Source organism: Fukomys damarensis, unplaced genomic scaffold, assembly GCF_012274545.1.
Source record: "Fukomys damarensis isolate Sample0158 unplaced genomic scaffold, DMR_v1.0_HiC HiC_scaffold_19, whole genome shotgun sequence".
Classification (NCBI taxonomy): Eukaryota; Metazoa; Chordata; class Mammalia; order Rodentia; family Bathyergidae; genus Fukomys; species Fukomys damarensis.
In genome coordinates, this window is record NW_022900931.1 from 7,635,441 (window position 1) to 7,656,399 (window position 20,959).

Below are 20,959 nucleotides of genomic sequence, written 5' to 3' on the forward strand. Positions count from 1 at the left end.
TTTTTTTTTTTTTTGGTGGTACTAGGGATCCAACTTAGGATCTTGTGCTTCCCAGGAAGGTGTGGTGGCACTGAGCTTTCCCAGGCCTGTCTCAGTTCTTTTATTCTTGAGAAATGGGCTTGACAGTTCATCTGCTCATCTGCTGGGGACAAATGGGTTATGAGGTCTTCATATGCAGGTGGCCAAAGAAAAGGTTGGGAACCCCAAGGCTGTTTAGAAATGTAGGCTGCACCTCATTTGCAGCTAACGCAAGGATTCTTAGGAAGGTGTGGTGGCACTGAGCTTTCCCAGGCCTGTCTCAGTTCTTTTATTCTTGAGAAATGGGCTTGACAGTTCATCTGCTCATCTGCTGGGGACAAATGGGTTATGAGGTCTTCATATGCAGGTGGCCAAAGAAAAGGTTGGGAACCCCAAGGCTGTTTAGAAATGTAGGCTGCACCTCATTTGCAGCTAACGCAAGGATTCTTTTTTTGGGGGTACCAGGGATAGAATTCGGGTCCTTGCAAGGCAGGCAGCGGAACCACTAAACTAAATCCCCAGCCCAACATAATGATTCTTAAAAGCTCTCAAGCCACTCAGTCTCTCTCGGCTACCTTTGGAGTGGCTCTTAAATTGTGCAAGGACTAAAGGGGACTGGTTTAATACACCCTCCCCATGACCATTTTGTCTTAACTAGGCTTCATATGTTAGTGAATTTTTCATGCTTGGTAAGAGGTTGTTCAGCTGCCAACCAAGTGACTGCTTGTTTAAGTAGGACTGGAAGAAATGAAAGCTAGTTTTATTTATTTCTATCTTATTTATTAACTATAAGATTTCAATAGAAAAAGGCAGACATAGAATATCATTAAAAGATTTTGTACTGGGCCAGGGATTTAGCTCAGTGATGCCGCTGCCTGCCTCAGCAGTGCAAGGTCCCAAGTTTGATCCCCGGAAAAAAAAAAAAAAAGATTTTGTACTGGAGAATTTGGTAGGAAAGTAAATATTCTAAAGCAAGATTGCCCTAAGAAAAATCTATCAACCTGTCTAGAATAAACCAGACTCTTACTCAACTACTTATATTCTGAAGTATTAACTAGAGATTAGGGACAGTAAAATTAAATGGCTTGACATGGTGAAAGAGAATCTAATGTGGGAAATATTTCCATCTGGCTCAATTACAGAGATGCCAAGAAAAAATAAATAAATAAAATGAACAGGAGATGGGCACATCGTAGCTTCAGTAAAAATTTGAATAAGCTTTTCTATGTTGCTAAAAACCCTGACAGCAGGCTCCTGAGAAAGCCACCTACAGTGGCCACCTTGATGCCAAAGTCATGGGACAAACAAGGATCACCAGGCCTTTCTCTACCCTGATTCAGGCATCTCTCATCTACAAAGAATTCAAAACACATTTAAAAATAAGTATTTGATACTTGAATTTTTTTTGCATGGAGACATTTCTGTTATTTTTTTTTTCCATTCTTGAAAATAATAAAACTTGTGAGTAATTTCCAAACGCAGTTATTATTCCAAACTTATTATTAAATATCTAATATATACAAAAGAGTTTCATGCATCCACTATTCATCTTAAGGAACAGAACATTTCCAGGATCCAGAAGCCCTTGTACCATCCCCCTGTCTACATTACATCAGGTAACTACCTCTTTAACTTAGCAGCCTCTTGACTTACTGCATAATGCTCTGTAACCTGAGCAATAAATACTTCAGTTTTATATATTTTTGAACTTTACAAGGATAATTATCCTGCTCTATTCTGCAATTAACTTTCTCAATACAATGTTCTTGAAGTTCACTTATGTTGAGACATTAGCTGTATGTAGTTCACTCATGCAAAAGCCATAAAGACTACCATAAGGTAGTCATCCATTCTCCTAATGTGCATTTAGGTATCCAGTTTTTACCACTACAAGCCATGTTGCTACAAACATTCTAGTACTTGTCTCCTGTACGCACACTTATACAAGGGCTCTTCAGTAGGGTAAGTACATGCCCACAAATGAAAATGATGGATCACAAAGTGTTTTCCAACTTTACTGGACATTTTCCATCTGGCTCAATCAATTTACTTAGATGCCAAAGAAAAAAGACAATCATTTTTGCCTTGATAAAACTGTGAATAAGCACCAAGCCTAAAGGTTAACACCTATAATCCCAGCACTCTGGGAGGCTAAGGCAAGGCTCACCTCGACAACCTAGTGATTTAACAAGACTCTGTCTCAAAATTTTTTTGAAAAGGCCTGAGAATGTAGTTCAGTACAAAGGCTTTGGGTTTGGGCTTTAGTACCATAAAAAAAGCCTTTGTACCATTTTCCAAAGTGGTTACAAAAATGTACACTCCCACCTGAAAAATGTTTTCACTGTTCCATATCCTTAAATAAAACTTTATATTTTAAAGCTAGCTAGCTTGCTTGCTTTCCTTGCTTCCTTCTTTTCTTTTGAGACAAGGTTTCAGCACAGGCTGAACTGGAACTCATGGTTCTCTCGCCTTGGTGCTGGGCTTACAGGCATGTACCATCATACCTGGCTTCAAATCTTTTAATGTTTGACAATTTGGTGGGTATAAAATGATTAACTCATTGTGGTTTCACTTGCATTTCTTTGGTCTAATTAAGTTGGATTTTCCCTCCTAGTTTAATGGGCCATTTAGATTTCCTCTACTGTGAAATTCCCATTTGTCTATTTTTCCATTAGGTCTTTTTTTTTTTTTTAATTAATTCTGAGTTCTTTACTGTATTCTGGACACAAATCCTTTGTGCTTATTTGCAATCTTGGGATGGAATCCAGGTCCTCAAGCATGGCAGGAAAACATCCTACCTCTGAGCTGCACACCCAGCCCTAGATACATATCCTTTGCAGATCACACATGCTGATTTTTCTCCTTTCTCTCATTTTCATTATAGTGTCATTTGATGAATGTAAATCTTCATTACAGTGAACATGACTGTATCAACTTTTCCACTGATAGCTTGTGGGTTTGGTTATTGTATTTAAATAATCCCTGTTCCAAGCTCATATTCTCCTATATTCATTCCTAAAAATAATAAAGCTTTTCATATTTATCAGGATCCATTTGGTATCTATTTTTGTATATGATGTCCAACTTGATCCTTAAACATACAGAGGGAGACTTCATGTGAAGACGGAGACAGAAACTGAAGTGATGCAAGCTATAAGCCAAGGAACAGCCAGGTTGCTAGGAAACACCAGAAGCTAGGAAGAGTTGAGGACCAAGAGAGTCTTCCCTAGAGCTTTCAGAGAATATATGATTTTGGACTGCTAGCCTCCAAAACCGTAACAGAATAAACTTCAGATATTTTAAGTTTGTGGTATTTGGTATGGCAGCACTAAAAGACTAATATAACCTGTACAGAGTATTTCCACCATTTTTTTGGTTTTTAAAAATTTTTTGTGGTACTGGGATTGAACTCGGGTCCTTGTGCTTGCAAGGCAGGTGGCTGAACCACTGAGCTAAATAAATCCCCTGCCCCCACCATTTTTTGTAGTCTGTTATTCCCTCCCCCAGTCAGCAGCGTGAACTGTCACCTCTCTCTGTGGATGAGTACAGCCAGTTCTACCACAGAGTAAGATTCCATACACAGTGATCTCTGCTTAGGTTCCCATTTGATCCACAGACCCATTATAACACACTGCATTTAGCAGTTTTGTGGTAAGATATCTAGTGGTAGCAGATTAATTACTCCCACTTATTATTCCTGTTCTCTCTTCTACATAAAATTTTAAATCATCAAGTTGTAGAAAAGTTACTGGAATTTTTTTGTTTTTGGAATTGCTTTAAATTCAGTAGTAGTACCAATTTGAGAAGTAACATCTTTAAATTCCTGAGCCTTCTTTATACACGAATATGAAAGGGCTCTATGTCTATTTAAGTCTAACTTCAATGTTTATTAATGTAGTTCTACATTTTTTCCATGGAGGACTTTGGACATGAAGGCTTATTCTCAAATTTCTTATATTTTTCTCTTGCTTCAATAATGATACTTCTAAAATTTACATTTTGGGGGAGGGGTTTGTTTTTGAGACAGTCTCATTATGTAGTTGAGACTGACCTGGAACTCACTATGTAGCCCAGGCTGGTCTCAAACTCACGGTGATCCTCCTGCCTCAGCCTCCTGAGCGCTGGGATTACAGATGTGTGCCACCATGCCCAGCTTAAAAATTACATTCTTAAACATGGAATCATGTAATTAAAAATGGAAAAACTGTGATTTTGAGCAACCGTTATTAATTATATACTCATGCCCAGTAACTTCCTGAGTGAGCAATGCATTCAGAAGTCAAACATTCAAATGACTATACAAATATCTAGTATTTCAGTGCTCATTATGTGTTTAGCACTGATCCAGACATATAAACTTCATAAACCTGAGGTAAATTCTGTTGATCTCATGCTACAGTTAAGAAAACTACATAGTAAAGGTCTAAGAACCCAAGGAAGTAACTCTAGAAGTAGAACCCAGTGTTTGGTTCCACCATCATTTCCTAAGTCTGGATTTTCCCTTTGCTACGACAGCTGAGAAAACAATCCACCAACTTCAAACCCAAGAAAATGGTCAGGCGTAGTGGTGTGTGTAGCCCCCCACCTACTTGGAAGGCTAAGGCAGAAGGATCACTTGAGCCCAAGAGTTCTAGATCAGCCTGGATATCATAGTAGGTCCCTATCTCCAAAAAACAAAACAAAAACAAAATGCCAAGAATTTTGGACACTCAAATTCACTCAGAGCATTCTCTAAATCAAAACAGCACTGACTGCTATTGAGGTGATGATGCCTGCCAGGTTTCTCCGCTGCAGTTCCTCTCTTCCTCTGTACTCAATAGGCATTCTGCAGAGAGGTACTGTGCAATTAATCTATTCTTCGAACTCAATTCAATGATTCCTTTTTTGGGGGTACCGGAGATCGAACTCAGGACCTTGTGCTTGACAGGCAGACACTGTGCCACTGAGCTAAATCTCTGCCTCCAAACTCAACTTATTCATGCATCCCTATGTAGGCTTTCTTGCAAAGTGGGAGAAGTTGTGTGAGAACTTAGTTTTCTTTTATTTAAGACTATCATTTCTTAACTTTAATGAACAAATTACTGCAGATTTGGCAGTCAGTGGATTCAAACACTCTTCTGATGAATCTAAAATAAAATGGTCTAAAGATGATAAACATCCAATACTTTCAACAACTACATTTTTAAATAACACAATAACAGTAAATGAAGAATGTCACAAAACCAGTACTTCCGCGTCAGCAGCATGGCCCAGCGGTAGTGTATGTGCCTAGAACATGCAAAGCTCAGAATTCAATCCTCAGCACTGCCAAGAAAACAAAAACAAAACAACTCCTGCCCCTATTAGTATTTCTGTTTGTTAAAATAATTTCCAGATAATTATTTTAAAAAGAATATTCAACACTTAACTGCCAACTTTCAATTAATGAGACATTTTCAAGACTCAGCAATAGACCCCACATACACCCCACAAAGCTTCTAGGTTGATGACTACTACTGCTTTTGTGGACAAACCAGTATTTTGACTGTTCCAGTGATTTTTAAGTGACTACAATAATATATGATATCTAAATTATTTGAAAATACATAAGCCACAGAATCAGCATTTCCAGAGTACCAGTAATTTTCTGACCTTTAGACAATACCAAGGAATCCTTTTCTGAACTGATGCACAAAGCACTGGTCTCGCCTTAAAATAACAGTTTGTGAATACCATCTAATGTTTAATTACATTTGTTTGTTTACAGCAATGTTACAAATATTAAATTCAACTAAGCATGGGGGTGATACATGAGTGAACAAAACACAAAAAAGAACCCAACAATTTCCTTATGGAAAAAAAAAATGGCCCAGCAACTCTGGAGTGGCCAGACACAGGTGATCAGCTTATTAGATTATATCTGCAGAATACACCTGAAATTAACATCACTGTCAAAATTAATGTATGCTGAGCTAAGTGTTCTTAGCTACAGGGCTGTATACTGCTTTCAAAATGGAAAAGCTGAATAGTGCTGTTTGGTAAGATAGAAATGCATCATATTTTCAACAATAATAACTGATGAGAGTCCTTAATACCATTAATTTCAATGGATAAATGAAAATAAAGGTTAGAAACGATCTACATTTTTACTGTGCCACTTTAATGAATTGTTAGTTTCTCTATAAAAATCATAAATTACCAACTTATTAAAAATAGAAAAAGCAGCCACGGCCACCACCACTGAGAGAGAACAGTAACAGGTGATGTAAGCATAGCTGAGCTTCTCGATAGCCACAGGCAGCTCTGTAGCTACTCAAGTCAATTACTCTCACAGAAGAGCATCAATGAGGCCAGACAGCCCCCTGGGTGGGTTACACATGTTATCATTTAGAGATACATCATGCTTACAACTACTGGCACAAACATTACAATTCAAGTTTCACAAACCGCTTTACAACACATGAAATGTACTCTGCTTAGTCACCTTAGTACTCTGCTTACACTCCTTAGTCTAAATTTTTAGACATTTTCTAAAAATAGAGGGACAAAGGAAGCAAAAAGGCAGGTTGGCAGCCCCAGAAGATGCAAATGAGTCCCTGGGAACTAATACGGAAGCAGGTAAATCGGGAATGACTTGCTGGGGCCACAATAACTCACGGGGGAAAGAACTAGGCAAGCAGATCCAGTTCACCCTAATGGTCCATAAATAAATGCTAGATCCTTATTCTTCACAAGACTGACCAAAATTTGCAAACACATACATTAAAAATGTGTTAACTCCTTGTCTTATAATTAACAAAGAGAACCCACAATCTAAACACAGTGTAATGGCTTATGAAAAGACAAAATATTCAAGTCTTCTTCTAGAAACTTAAAGAGATGTGGCAACATATAAGCAGCCAAATATTGACTCAAAACATTGCATTATATGCTTCTATTGGGTGTGGTATTGCACACCTATAATCCCAGCATTTGGGATGCTGAGGTAAGAGGATAGGCACGAGTTTGAGGCCAGCTTGGACTACAGAGCAAGACAAGACCCTGTCTCAAAAAAAAAAAAAAAAAAAAGTTTTTGTACTTCTTTCTCTTTTATTTCCTTTTATTTGCTTTGGATTCTCTCTCTTTTAGTAAAAGGCAAATATGGGTGAGAAATAGAGGGCTGCAAGAGGTGACATGGTGATGCTCTTCAAATAGATGGAAAGAAGGAAAACTGAGGAAAGCAAAAATAGTGAGACAGACACATTATACAAGGCAATAAAAGACACCCATCTTATAACGAATGTCTTCCAGGACTCCAGACCACTGAACCTTTAGAAAGACGGAGCTAGAGCAGTGCTGGTGAACCTCTGGCAATGTGCTGCAGCAGGCACGCACATGAGCCAAATCGCTCCAGCAGCCAAACAGTGGATAGTCAGATTTAATTGCAGTGTTGGCACTTTGCAATAAATAAGTGGGTTTTGGGTTGCAGTGTCACTTAGTCTCTGATGCTTGCCATTCACTGTGTTAGTTTTCAGCAGTTTGTAAAGATAATTCTCAACTGCACCTGCCACGCGTGGCAGGAAATAAGAATGACAAAATGAGTAGAAGCCCTCACCACATGAGACTATTCTGATGACTGAACCTAAGGCTGGACAAAGAAAGTGGGTAACAGGTCTTAAAGTTTCATCTTAAATACAGAACTTCTTATAGCTGAGGGCTACTGGTGTAGCTCAGTGAAAGAGCGCTTGCCTAGCACCACGAAGTCCTGGATTCAATCTCCCCATAACAATGAAAAACAACAAAATGAAACAAACAACTTGTAAATGTCAAGTTACCGGAAGAGGTATTTATTAAAGTAATCTAACGTGCCTTCCCAATACTATTTTAACATCCACCTAGACATTTCTGTATTTCCATAACATACCTGGAAGAGATTAGAGTAGAAGCAAACAGTATTCTCATAAAGCTGACTTCTATTATGGAAGGATAAACAGTAGAACACAAATTGCAGGAAAGAAGGTGGGTCACTGCAGCAAGGAGCAACTCTTATGGGAATCAGTTAAGGGGAGTGGTCTAGACTCTGGGCAGGGAAAAACCTGGCAAGCTGTGACATGTGAGGTCTTTGTGATGTATCAGAGTATCCTGGCACCTGCCTAGGGAACACCAATAGCTCAGGACCAAAAAAAAAAAAAAAAAAGAATTTTTTTTTTTTGAACACTAAAAATGTGATCACCAGTAATTAGTTTTCTCTACCACAAACAACAAGACAGTCTGGTCATCAGTGGCTGGCATTTTTTGGAAACCTGCTCATAAACTAATGCCAATCTGCAAAGATGAAGACAATAGCTTTGGCTCGGAGTGGTGGTAAGAGCTTATAGTCCCAGCACTTGGGAGGCTGAGGCAGGAAGATCATGAGTTGAAGGCCAGCCTGGACCACATAGCTAGCGAGACCAAATAAACAAACAGGCAACCGGCCTGAAGTTCTATTCACTAAAAACAAAATGTGTGGAAGAGAGGGGGATGGAAGCAAGGCTGCTGGGCTGTTGCTGAGATACATAGCAGCACAGACTCTCAGGCGTATTACCTGAAGAGCAGAGCTTCCTCTTCATTCAGTCTGCTGCTGTCCCTACTCCAGTAGGCACCTTCCAGATGGACCCCTTTCTCACGTCAAGGACTAGTGATCCAACTCTGTGGGCTACTTATCTCCAAAATGAGAAGCAAGTCATTTGTTAACTTGAGGCAATAACCTAAATCAAATTCATCTTAAAGAAATGGGTTATCTCTTTATCTCTTTTTGACAGATAGACTATTTTTTGCTTCACAGGTTTCAAGCACATCTCCTGTCCTACATGAGCTTACTATACAGTCACAGTAGAATAGTTTATATTCCTCCACCAAATACAGGAAAGTCACAATCTACTTGCAATTATAATATCCTATAAATAAGTTACTTGAGTCTTTCAAATGTGAAAGGTAACAAGAAGCAACATTTTTGTTTTTTTTTTGGTACCAGGGATTGAACTTGGGTCCTTGTGCTTGCAAGGCAGGCCACCGAACCGCTGAGCTAAATCCCTGGCCCAAGAAGCAACATTTTTGTTAAAAAACTCAAAATAGAAAGTTGGTCATTTGCAAAATAGGTAAGCTGGAGGCAAAAATAAATAAATAAATAAAAGCAATTTAGAGGTTTTAACAGCTTATTCTGGTTTTTAAAGGAAGATTGGAAGCAGGATGTACAGGAATATAAACATCAAATTAAATGATTTTAACTAAACTAAAACAAGCAGGAAATCAGTATCTACTCCCTTTTCTGACTTTCCAAATCCAACAGGCAAAGTTCTCAAAGCCTCATACACAGAATTTTCTTGGCTTATACTGAGACACAATTTCACATATATCCTATGATCAGCATCGCATGATCCTTCAAACTTAAGCAAATTCACTTAACTAGCCCACAATTATCTAGAAAATGGGCAAATTCCCATAAAAGAACAATGTAATTATACTGGAATTAAGCCACTATTTTATATTCCACATTGCTCCAGCATTTCAAATACTCCAAATTCTCCACCTAGTTTTTCACATCATTCTTTCTATGAGACTACAAAGCAAAACTTCATGACAGAAAAAAGAGACAAAATAGTTAAAAGTTCCTAATGCAGAAGTATGCAACACATGTACAAGGCAATTTTTAGGCTGCTTATAGAAGTCCTAACCTGAACATCTATTAGCGAGAGCACCACTTCTGGGTGCCTGCTATCTATGTGCCACACATAAGCCTAAGTACCCTAACGTCTCCCTACCACCTTGTACAATTCTCACTAGAGTGCAAGTGGAGGAGACAGTAATATCACCAATCTGCAGATATGGGAACGGGGTGGGGGTGGAGGGATGGCAGCAATGAAATTGAGTGGATTTCAGTCACTAGCAGGTCTGGGTTATGGGTTCCAAGCACAATCTCCCACAAGAATGTTCCAGCTTGTCAAGAAGAAGTTGACGGCACCTCCAATAATATAAAAAACAGTACAAAGAATATTTTCCCCCAGAACACTGAAATTCCTTAATTCCTAATCTCATGCTTTCTCACCTCAAATGCATGTGATTCCCTGAAAACAAAACCACCGCTTGATATAACTGCAATACAACCATCAAGGTCAGGAAATTTACATGGATACCTTTCTACCATTTATTCTTCAAGCCTCTCTCAAGTTCTGCTACTTGTCCCAGAAATGGTCTTTAGAGCAAAAAGACCCAGATCAGAATCATGTGCTGCATTTCATTGGCATGTCTCTTTAGTTTCCTTAAGTTTAAAATAGTTCCTTAGTCTTGCTTTGACTTTCATGGAATTTTTGAAGACCACAGACTAGTTATTTTGCAGAATATTCCACCAAGCTGTATTTCTCTGCTGCTTCTTCATAATTACATTCAGGTCATGCAGCTTAGCAGGAATACCACAGATATGAAGATGCATGGCCTTTGGACCCTAACAGGTGACAAGATTTCAACTGGTCCCGTTGTTGGTGATGTTCACTGGTACATTTCGTAGAGGTGATGCCTGTCAGGTTTCTCCGCTGCAGTTACCCTCTTCCTCTGTAATCAACAGGCATTCTGCAGAGACGTGCTGTGCAATTAATCTATTCTTCGAACTCAATTCAATCCTTTCTTTGGGTGTACCAGAGATCAAACTCAGGACCTTGCTCTTGAGAGGCAGGCACGGTACCACTGAGCTAAATCTCTGGCCCCGAACTCAATTTATTCATGAGTCCCTATGTAGGTTTTCTTGCAAAGTGGGAGAAATTGTGTAAGAACTTAGTTTTCTTTTAAGACTATCATTTCTTACATTTCAATGAACAAATTACTGCAAATTTGGCCAGCATGAGCCCCTTCAAGTTGATCTATGTCCTTTGGGCATGTATTCACCTCTCTTTCAAAATTTCTTTGATTTCTAATAAAGATAGCTGTTCTAGATTCATCTTAACCACATCTGGCCCAGTCCTACAATTAGCCATTTCTTCAAGAAGCTGGGGTTCCTTTCAGGGTAAAATGATACTATATGGAAGTCAAGATCTGGGCACCTGATGTGCTCATTGCTTCTTGCGTATTGCTGCTCCCAGGCAGTCCTCTCAGTCTCTACTGTGGACAGAGCTAGGGGACTGACTAGACATGTATGCATACACAGACACAAACATAAATACACATGGCATGCATGCATTTTATGTTGCTATTATTTCTATATTTACGGATTTATAAAACTCCATGTATACACACCAAGGCTTCTCATTCCAATTTAACAAGGTAAGATTCATGCTAGTTGTCTTCTCTCCAATAATATTTTTTAATGAAAAATGAATTTTATAACAAAATAAGAGAATAACAAGTTCTATGCAGAGTACAAGACATCCATAAAAAAGAGTCTTACTAAGAAGAAACAGATACTGTATTAACACAAAACTTTCTTCCAATAGTATTTCCGACACCCTACTCCAACAGCAAGAGCTGCTGGCTCCCATGAACCTGAACAATTACTTATATGTAACCCATCTTTCATCGCTGCCACAATCACAGCCATACATGTATGTCTCCCCCTCCCCTGGGTTCTGACACTACACCACCCTCCCTCTCCAGGTGAAGGTCTCCTCAGCCAGCGACCCTATACCTCCCTCCGTTGCCTTTCAGACTGAACTGTCAAGAGGGATCAGAGGAAGAACAATACTTTCAGAATTAAAAAAAAAATACACAGTATAAAATATATTTTTAAAAGAATACCCATTAAAGTTGAGCTTCTGATAATTCAGAAAGCCAAGCTAAAGATCACCTTTGCGTCATCTATGAAGAACAGGTTTGCTAAGTAAATTAATAGTGTAAACAAGCTTTTAACTCAACTATTTAACCTACTTAAGAAAACTAATTGTTTTCAAGCACTTTAAAACCACTGGGCATGTACTTGCCTTTAATTATTGTCTAATCACAAATGATTTCTGTTTTTTATTATAATTTTGATAAGCCCTATTTTATTAGACATTAACAATTACAACTTAATCCTGATACAGTTAAGATTTTTTAAATGTCTATTTATCAATTTGGCTTTCAATTATCTGAAATAAAGTTTTTTAAAAAAAGAGAAACTGGGCCATGTATTTAGCTCAGTGGCACTGTGCCTGCCTGGCAAGCACAAGGTCCCAAGTTCGATCCCTGGTACCAAAAAAAAAAAAAAAAAAATCAAGAGAAAGAATCATTGACACATTAATCTGCCAAGCTGCTCAGAAGTTTTTTTACAGTGTCCACCCAGAACTGCTCCCAAAGACCTTCTGTCATGCATGTTGTCAGCAAAGGCCTGTCACTTGTCGTTTATTAGGGATACAGTGCAGGAGGTACCCATGGTGCCCATCATTTGCATGCTTATTAAAGACAGAATGGGACCAACTTATTCTGCACTATATTTAAGAAGGCTTGGAAAAACATACATTTTGTAGTTACAACACCAGTTCTACTTATTTGTTTATGGAGCCTCAACCTGGTTACTAAGCTTGATGTTCTTTTCTTTTTTCCTTTTTTTAAGATAAAAACATTCAACAGGTTGTCAGGAGACTAACTGAGGTAGTAAAATACCTGCTATATAACAGGCACTTAATGAATACTAGGTCCTTTTTTCCCTCAGAGCCTTGCAGGAAAAACTCAGTATGATTAAGAGGAATGTTTTAAAATTGGTCCTCCAGAACTCAGAGAACCCACTGAAGAACTACAGAAGTAACTATCAGCCTGAGCTGTGTCTATTCCATCACTGCCCATGATCAAAACAAGGGGGAACACAGCTGGACCAAACAAAACAAAAAGTAATCAATATTGGGGGAGGGAACTTAGAGCACACAATAAACAGGCTACATTTTCTACTTTGACTTTCACAGAAAGATGCCAAGTAGTCTAAGGGACAAACAAATCCCAGCCTGCACTATCTCAGTGGTGCAGTTATCTTGTTCCTCAGTTTTTCATCCAGTTCTATCAAGTACCAATGACCCTTGAGATTCATCCTCTGACAAAAGATCACATGATGAACTCAATGGTTGCCAGGTGTAACTCAACTCAGTGGTAGAGAATATGTTTAGCATACACAAAGTCCTGAGTTCAACTGCCAGCAAAGAAAAGAAAAGGTAAACAATTTTTTAAAAATGAAAGGTGTTAATAATGTGACAACCCATAGGCCATTCTAGTAGTATGGGTTAAAAAAAATAAAAAAATAAAATAAAAGCTAGTCCCCAGTAGTGAATCAAATAGAAATGGGAAGATCCCCACAGGTAAGATATTTCAAGCATGTGGCCTCACAATGGAAAACATCACAAAAGTGAATCTAAAAAATTGCTAGCAAATAATGCCAGATGATCTGTTTGCTCTGTATTTTCAATATTTGACTTTTTAAGCTATCTGGCAAATAAGATTATGTGGTTTCTCTGTGTTCTTTTAAAACCATAAAAAATTGTTTACCTTGAAGACATGGACTATATACAGGGGTATTCCTGTGAATTTGCAGTAAGAGCCAAGCCATCATTAAAAGAATACAAATAAACTGCTGAGTTACCATGAATATTCACTGTAGTCTCTAAAGTAACTCTTCATTCAAACAATGAAGTTGTCTACATTTCTGTGCTTCCCAACAACCTCTAATCTCAAGGGGGTCTCCCTTGGGTCTGAGGGTCTAGACCCTGGGTGACATGTCACAGGCCTAAGATGCAGATGAGGGCACAGGGCCAGGGGACTGAGTTCCTCATCTAACAGAAATCCAACTAATTATCCAAGAGAGTCCATTCAAGCTAAAAACCAAGTAAACTCTCCGCTGGAAAAGTACCCATTTCTGTCTGTCAAGCCAGGAACTATATCCCGCTAAACTACTGCTGACACTACAAGCATTTTTGGAATAGGCTGCTCAAATTTTTCCTCCTATCAGGCACACATATCAGATAAGATTCTGTAGCCTACAGTCTCTCAAAGTGGTGGACGGACCACAGTGGTGGACGGTGAATAGAGAGGGTACAAAGAGAATCTATATTGCATTTAAAATCTTCGCTAGTCCTAAAATGTTAGGTGTTCTTTGTTTCTTACTGAAGGACATTTTGACATGAGCAAAGCAGGAAGCACTAAGTATGCTCTACATACTTACTGTACAGTCAGCCCTAGCCCTTGGGATCTGTGGGGGATTTGTTCCAGGGCCCCTACAAGATACTAAAATCCACAAATGCTCAAATTCCTCATATAAAATGATGTAGCATTTGCAAATGACTTATCTGTATATCCTCCCATATACTTTAAACCCATCTCTAGATTATTTATGCCTGATATACTCTATAAATCATTGTTGTTTAGGTGATGACAAGGACAAACATCTATACATTCAATACAGACACAATTTATTTTCAGAATACTTTCAATCCACAGGTGGTTTGAGGATGTAGAACCCTTGGATACAGAAGACCATTATACACTGTTGTCTAAAATTTCAGCACTTAAGTTTTTAATAAAGGAGGGGGACCAGTCCATAGCTCAATTCCATACCACCCCAAATATTTCTTCTAAAAGGAAGGCCAGACTGGCAACTTCAGGAGCCACTGCAAAGCTACTTGGCCTGGGAAATGCCCCCCCACCCCGTTTTTCCCTAAAGCAAAACACCATAGTGCTCAAGCACCCAAACTCAACAGCTGTGGTTTCTGGACCTTACATGAGTTAGGATGGGTAAAGCACCTGGAACAGTGTGCAAGTAGTGCACCGGAAGTATACTGTAGCTTTCCCTTCTAAATCTACAAAGCCCTACTTCCTGCAACCCAGACCTCTTTCCTATTCCATCAGACCATATGCCCACCCCTGGTTTTTAGTTTATTCCCAATGCAGCCTATACTCTCATGAACATTCAGCAACATTCTCCAAAGATTTTCTTTCCAGGCCAATCCTCACTCAGACTGGAAAACTGCCTCAAACAACCCCAACTAACCATGGTTTTTGACCTTGACTTGTGAAGGCCAAGTTTGTACAGGCACAGACAGCAGCAGTTACCCACCAAGCCTCCCCTCACTCAGCAAAGCCCTTGGAGCTGGCTGAGGCAATTCTCTGTAGTTTTCTTTTCTTTGGAATCGGGGGTCCGATGGTGGGTTGCTGTTGCAAATGGTTTGCCTTTCTTCAGGCTCCCTTTTCTTTCTTTCTTTTTTGTACCAGGGATCAAACTCAGGTCCTTGTGCTTGCAAGGCAGGCACCAGAACCACTGAGCTAAATCCTCGGGCCCCAGGCTCCCTTTTCTACTTGGGGTTCACCTCTTATTTTACAGAGATAACGAATGCTTCCTAGGGGGAACTCCCTCCACTATTCTTCCTTCCAATTCCAAACTTGCTTTTTCTCTCTGGGATTAACATTAACTATGCAGCAAAATCTCTTCTCATGTCTGGTCTCTTCTCTGATATTCTAGCCATGCTCAAGTCAACTATCAAATGTCTGCTGGGTGTAGGCTCAGTTCACAGATGACTAAGACTGAAAGCCCATCTCTGTATCTCCAAAATCTCTCTACTTCTGCTCCTTCACTCAGCTTTCCTACTTGTACTTCAGAATGTAAGCCCACCAGAGGCAGGTATTTTTATTTATTGTTGCTTACTGCTTTATCTCCAGGTATTAGCACAGTTCCTGCAAAACACATGGCACTCAATAATTATTTGCTGAATTATTTTATGTAATTCTTGACTCAGGCACTCAAAAACACTAAGCACCTACTGTGTGTGATGCTGGGATTACAAAACAAGTTCCTGGTCCCACAGATCAGAAAACCCACTACAGCAAGCAGGATGAACAACATGCTGGGCGTTCTGGGATTCAATGAATCTCCATGGACCCCAATGTTCCTCAAAACCACACCAAAAGGCAGTGTTCAGGCCACTAAGGGCTTATCTGCCCTAAACTCCTGGGGCACCGACCCAGATGCTATCCTTCACTTCCGTAAACCCCTTCCTATCTGGTTTCTCTTGCACCACTATTTCCTGTACCTATCCATTTCTGTATGTAAATCAACAGTTCCTTAACTCTTCTGAGCCAGCACCTTCCTTCTGCTTCTGAACTATATTAATTGGCAAATCTAAAACACACCCAAAGCACAATGCACCTCCTTCCACCTTCTCTCTCTTGTTCACTGGAACCTCCTCCTCCATCCACGCACACCCTCCCCAATCCATGGCACGGTTCCTTCACCCAGCCTGGGGTATCGACACCCTTACCCTTGTTCTCACCACATCCAAGGGCTCCACTTCAGAAGTGTCTCTAAAATCTGGTCTTTCCACCCTTCCCGTCACTGCCCTAGAATGCGTTCACGGTCAATGTTCTTGCTTTGACAGCCTCCCCCTAGTTGCTCTCTATTTGAATCTTCACATAGACTTTAGTTCAGAAAAGCTGTTTTGTTTTGTTTTTGGTACCAGGAATCAAACTCAGGTCCTGTGCTTGCGAGGCAGGTGGCAGAACCTCTGCTAAATCCCTGGCCCTTAGAAAAGCTGGTTTTTAAAAATGCTTTCTACAAAATCCAAATTTCTGAGAATAGAACAATCCATCAAAATAAAACTCCGAACGCCCCTTCCACTCTCCTCCAGACAGCCCACAATTGTGTCCCACAAACCCACTGCTTCCCACTCCCACACTCACTTCCTAACTCCTTACCTTTGTTAATGCTATTTCCTCTGCCTGAGATGGTAGCAACAACAATAATGAAAACAGTAGTGAACAATGACCCAGGCAGTGTGCTAAACACTCAAGGATTGTCTCCCTGAAGTAGGCAGTATCCTCTTTACCAATGAGAAGGCTGAGGCACACAGGAGACGTGACTTGCCAAATCCTGGGCTAATCTGAGGACGCAGTAGTCCTCACTTCAGAACCTCAGTTCTCAGCCACTATTCCAGCCTCTGGCCTACTCACTATCCCCTTGACTAAAGAACTCCTTCGCCCCTTAAAGCCCAGCTCAAATGTTCCCTCTTTAGGGGAGGCTTCCCCATTCCCCTAGGTCTCTCTCTTCTGGCTGCAGGGTTCCTCAGCATCATTTTATCACAGGTAGCCTCACCGAGGAGCTGTCTGTTCACCATACTAGTTGAGCTCAAAGGTAAAAGTCAGGTCTTACTTTGTATTCCCAGCCAGATCCCTTATACATAATCAACAAATGCTTAGGCAATAAAGACATTCTTCCAATTAGACAGGACCTAGATTATTCTAAGCTTAAACTGAAGTCTACACAGCAGCCTACACAGTGAAGTCTAACTTCTCCCCTTCTCCTCTCTGCTGGAGCAGACTCCAAGCCCTTGCCAGGGCGGCAACCCCAACCAGCTGATAGCATTATCACAGCAGGGCAGGCCAGTGCTGGCTCAGCATACTGGATTACAGGAGTGAAGTGCATCTAGAAAGTGCCTTTTCTACCTGGGAGAAAGGAACAGAGGGGAGGGACATTTGACATGGGGTTGCCAGACTCAAGGCCTTTGTCAATTAAAATGCAACAGTGAAAGATGAACATAAAAATTAAAATGTATGTAATGGTAGATAATCTATCATGACCACTGTTGATAACTCAAAAAGAGCCAACAGCCTCGATACAGCAAGTAATATTATGTAATATCACTTAGTTTTGTGACCTCCCCGACACTTTTACATAATCACCAATCACTTTTTTCTCACTGAACTATAAATTTTGTAACAAGTTTCTATTATTATTCTAGATTTTACAAATGCCCAGTACCGGAACAGAGTTGGCTTTTGTTGAATGGTTACCAACAAAGGGATTCAGAGAGAACATAGTATTCAGAGAGAACAAAGTCATTTTTAAAAGTATGAGTGTGTGAAACCATTATTACTGAAGTGAGTAAACAATAAAAGAAGGTAGTCTCAGAATCTGAAGTAAGGTTTATTCTTATGGGTGAGGCTAATAAAACTAGCAAGCACCTAGTTAAGTGTAATACATGCTGAGATAGCAAATAATTAGGATCTGGTTCTCAAATGCTAAACTTTACTACCTGTACTGATTTACGGGGGAGAAAAAGAAAAAAGAAAACAATGCAATGTTTTCATAAAGTAATATTCAACTTAATAAGTTATCTTCTTCTGAGATTATCCCTTCTTTGTTAAAATAGTTCTTCCTTTTAAATGACGGCAACTAATAGTAAGATTTTTAAAGTCTTCACTTGGCAAATTTAAAATTGGTAATGTGTTGGATTCCAATATTTCTTTTCCAATGTTCCAGCACTATAGTACTTTAAGTCTAAGCACCACTGTATTAGTATAAGAAGATTTGAAAAACATTGCTTTCTTATCTAAGATGTAGTTTTAGAAAGGAATAACTAGAATGAAAAGCTAATCACATATTTCCCCAAATTGAGACTAAAAAGCAAAAGCAAAAACATGGATACTTTAAGATTTTATAATCACAGAAGATTTCTCAACGCACAATATCATCTTAAATATTCTAAATACACCAAAAGGGCTGGGGATTTAGCTCAGTGGTCCTGCCGCCTGCCTCACAAGTGCAAGGTCCCAAGTTCGATCCCCAGTATCAAAACGAAACAACTCCCCCAAACAAAACAAAACACTACATACGCTAACTAATAACCAAAGGCCAGTTTAATTCAGCTAAATCATGTCCCCAGGTAGAATGTATTACTACGAGAGATGTATCTTCATGAAGCCTGGAAAAAGGGAGGGAAGAGTCCCTCCTCCCAAAAGAGAAGGAGTACAGCACTGTTTTTCTTGAGATTTTTTCCAAGGGAATACATAATCTGGTGGTTAAAAGGCATTTTCTACTTATATCTCTCTAAAACATGAGGGGAAAACATACAGTCAGTATCCAGAGGAATTTGGTTCTAGGATTCCCTTAGGACACCCAACTCCATGGATGCCTGAAGTAACTCACATAAAATGATGCAGCATTTATATAGCATTTACACATCACCTAGGCACTTTCTCCCATACACTGTAAACATCTCTAGATTACATGCTTAGGGGTTGGAGATGTAGCTCAGTGCTGTAACACTTGTCCAGCATGCATGAGACCCTGGGTTCAATGATCAGTACTGCCACCAAATGAATGAATGAATGATTGAAAAAGATTACATGTTTGGCATTGACACAACTTTTTTCCCCAAATGTTTTCAATCCATGGTTGATTAAACCCACAGATGGCCGGGTGTGGTGGTGCACGCCTGTAATCCCAGCACTCAGGAGGCTGAGGCAGGAGGACTGCTGTGAGTTCGAGACCAGCCTAGGCTACATAGTAAGTTCCAGGTCAGTCTCAACTACATAGTGAGAGAGACCCTGTCTCAAAAAACCAAAACAAACAAATAAAAAAACAAAAAAACAGCAACAAAAATAACCTCACAGACGTGGAACCCACGGATCTGGAAAGCCCAATGTATTTCCGTTTCTTAGCATAAACATACACACATACACAGACAGGTAACAATATTCACATATAAATATTCATTTCTCAATATAGCTAGCCAATTCCTTTTGACTAGAATGTCTCTGCCCAGGACAGGAAAGACAACATCATGGTCATCAAAAATAGATACCTCTCACATGTTGAAGTAACAAGTTAATGTCTCTTTTTAAGTCACTTATTAATTTAGTTGATATGATAACTGAGACTCAAATTTGATTCTCTAGAACAGCAAAGTTTGGGGTCATATGAAATATGGTAACCCAAATGAGTGGTTTCCTCCAAGCTTGTTCAAAACGAAGTGACACAAGACAGTGAAGCTTAGATCATTAAACACATTTCTGCTGGCTTGAACCCACTGGTGGTACAGGTGTAACTGTACCACTGATGGTATAAGTAGTACAGTTGTGCATGGGACAGTCACACCTGTACCACCAGTGGGTTAAGCCTCCTGGCAGTGAGACATACGTTATGGCCCCAATGTGAATATATTAAGTTAATTTAGTGAATTGAGATCTGCCTTTTTTGGGGGGGGTATTGGGGATCGAACTCAGGACCTTGCACTTGTGAGGCAAGTGGTGGAACCACTGAGCTAAATCCCATGCCCTGGGGCTATTGGTATTTTACAAAATAGGCTTAAATAGAACACATCTAAATGCATTCATTACACATAGTATCAGAGACTAAACATTTTGCTTCAGTATTTACATTCAAGTCTAAGGTCTCAAACAAATTGTATCTCTCACAGTGGAGCCAACAGAAAAGTTTGAAAGTCACTGTTCCAAGTTATCTGATAATCTAACTTCAACTGATAAACAGGAACTTCTTGATAAAAAGAACAGCAGGTATTTTCACAAGCAAAGGAGTAAAAGAAACAAGGGCATTCAGTCGCAACTACTGATTATAAGCCTTGCTGCTCTGAACTCCTGGGAGAGGTCCAGCAATCACCTGCTAGATCTCCAGCCTTATTAAGGCATTAAAGGGAATTATTTAAGCCAATCACTACACAACTCGAGCATAAATGGACAACCAAAATACACTTGTAAAGGAAAACAAAAATACAAGAGATTACTTCCCATGTTGATTTTAAAAAGCAAAACAAAACAAAACTCAGTGTCTGGCAGCATGTATTTGTAGTTCCAGCACTAGGCCTGGGATTTAGCGCTGCACCTGACTCAGAAGTGCAAGATCCTGAGTTCCACCCCTGGCACCAAAACAAAAACAAACTCCTTCTCGGCCTTTTGGCTAAGATCAAGCGTAGTTCCTCACTAAGACCCAGGCAGGAGGATTACAAGTTAGAAGCCAGCCTAGACAATTTAGTGAGACTCTGTCTCAAAACACAATAAAGAGGCTGAAATGTAACAACTCAGGACTCCCTGAATTCAACCCCTAATACCATCACCACCACAAAACAAAACAAACAAAAAAAAAAACCAAAAAACCCCCCAAACAAACAAAATCCCTTGAGCTCAGGAGTTTGTGGCCAGCCTAAACAAAAGATAATGTTTCTCTTTAAATTGAGATAAAATTTAAAAGGGGAAACTGGGAATTATAGGT

At 39.6% G+C, this 20,959-nt stretch overlaps 1 protein-coding gene across 8 annotated transcripts in view; it reads right to left on the reverse strand.

The window, feature by feature from the left end:
• Tnrc6b (trinucleotide repeat containing adaptor 6B) overlaps positions 1–20,959 on the reverse strand; it is a 227,315-nt gene that overhangs the window by 94,541 nt on the left and 111,815 nt on the right. The window contains exon 1 of one of the 8 annotated variants that reach the window (XM_010612510.2): positions 7,901–8,016. The exons of the other annotated variants lie outside the window; for them this stretch is intronic. Within the exon in view, the coding sequence (XP_010610812.1) occupies positions 7,901–7,938 (38 nt within the window). The 5' untranslated portion in view covers positions 7,939–8,016. Of the gene's footprint in view, positions 1–7,900; positions 8,017–20,959 lie in introns of those variants that run through there. 8 annotated transcript variants of the gene reach the window in all.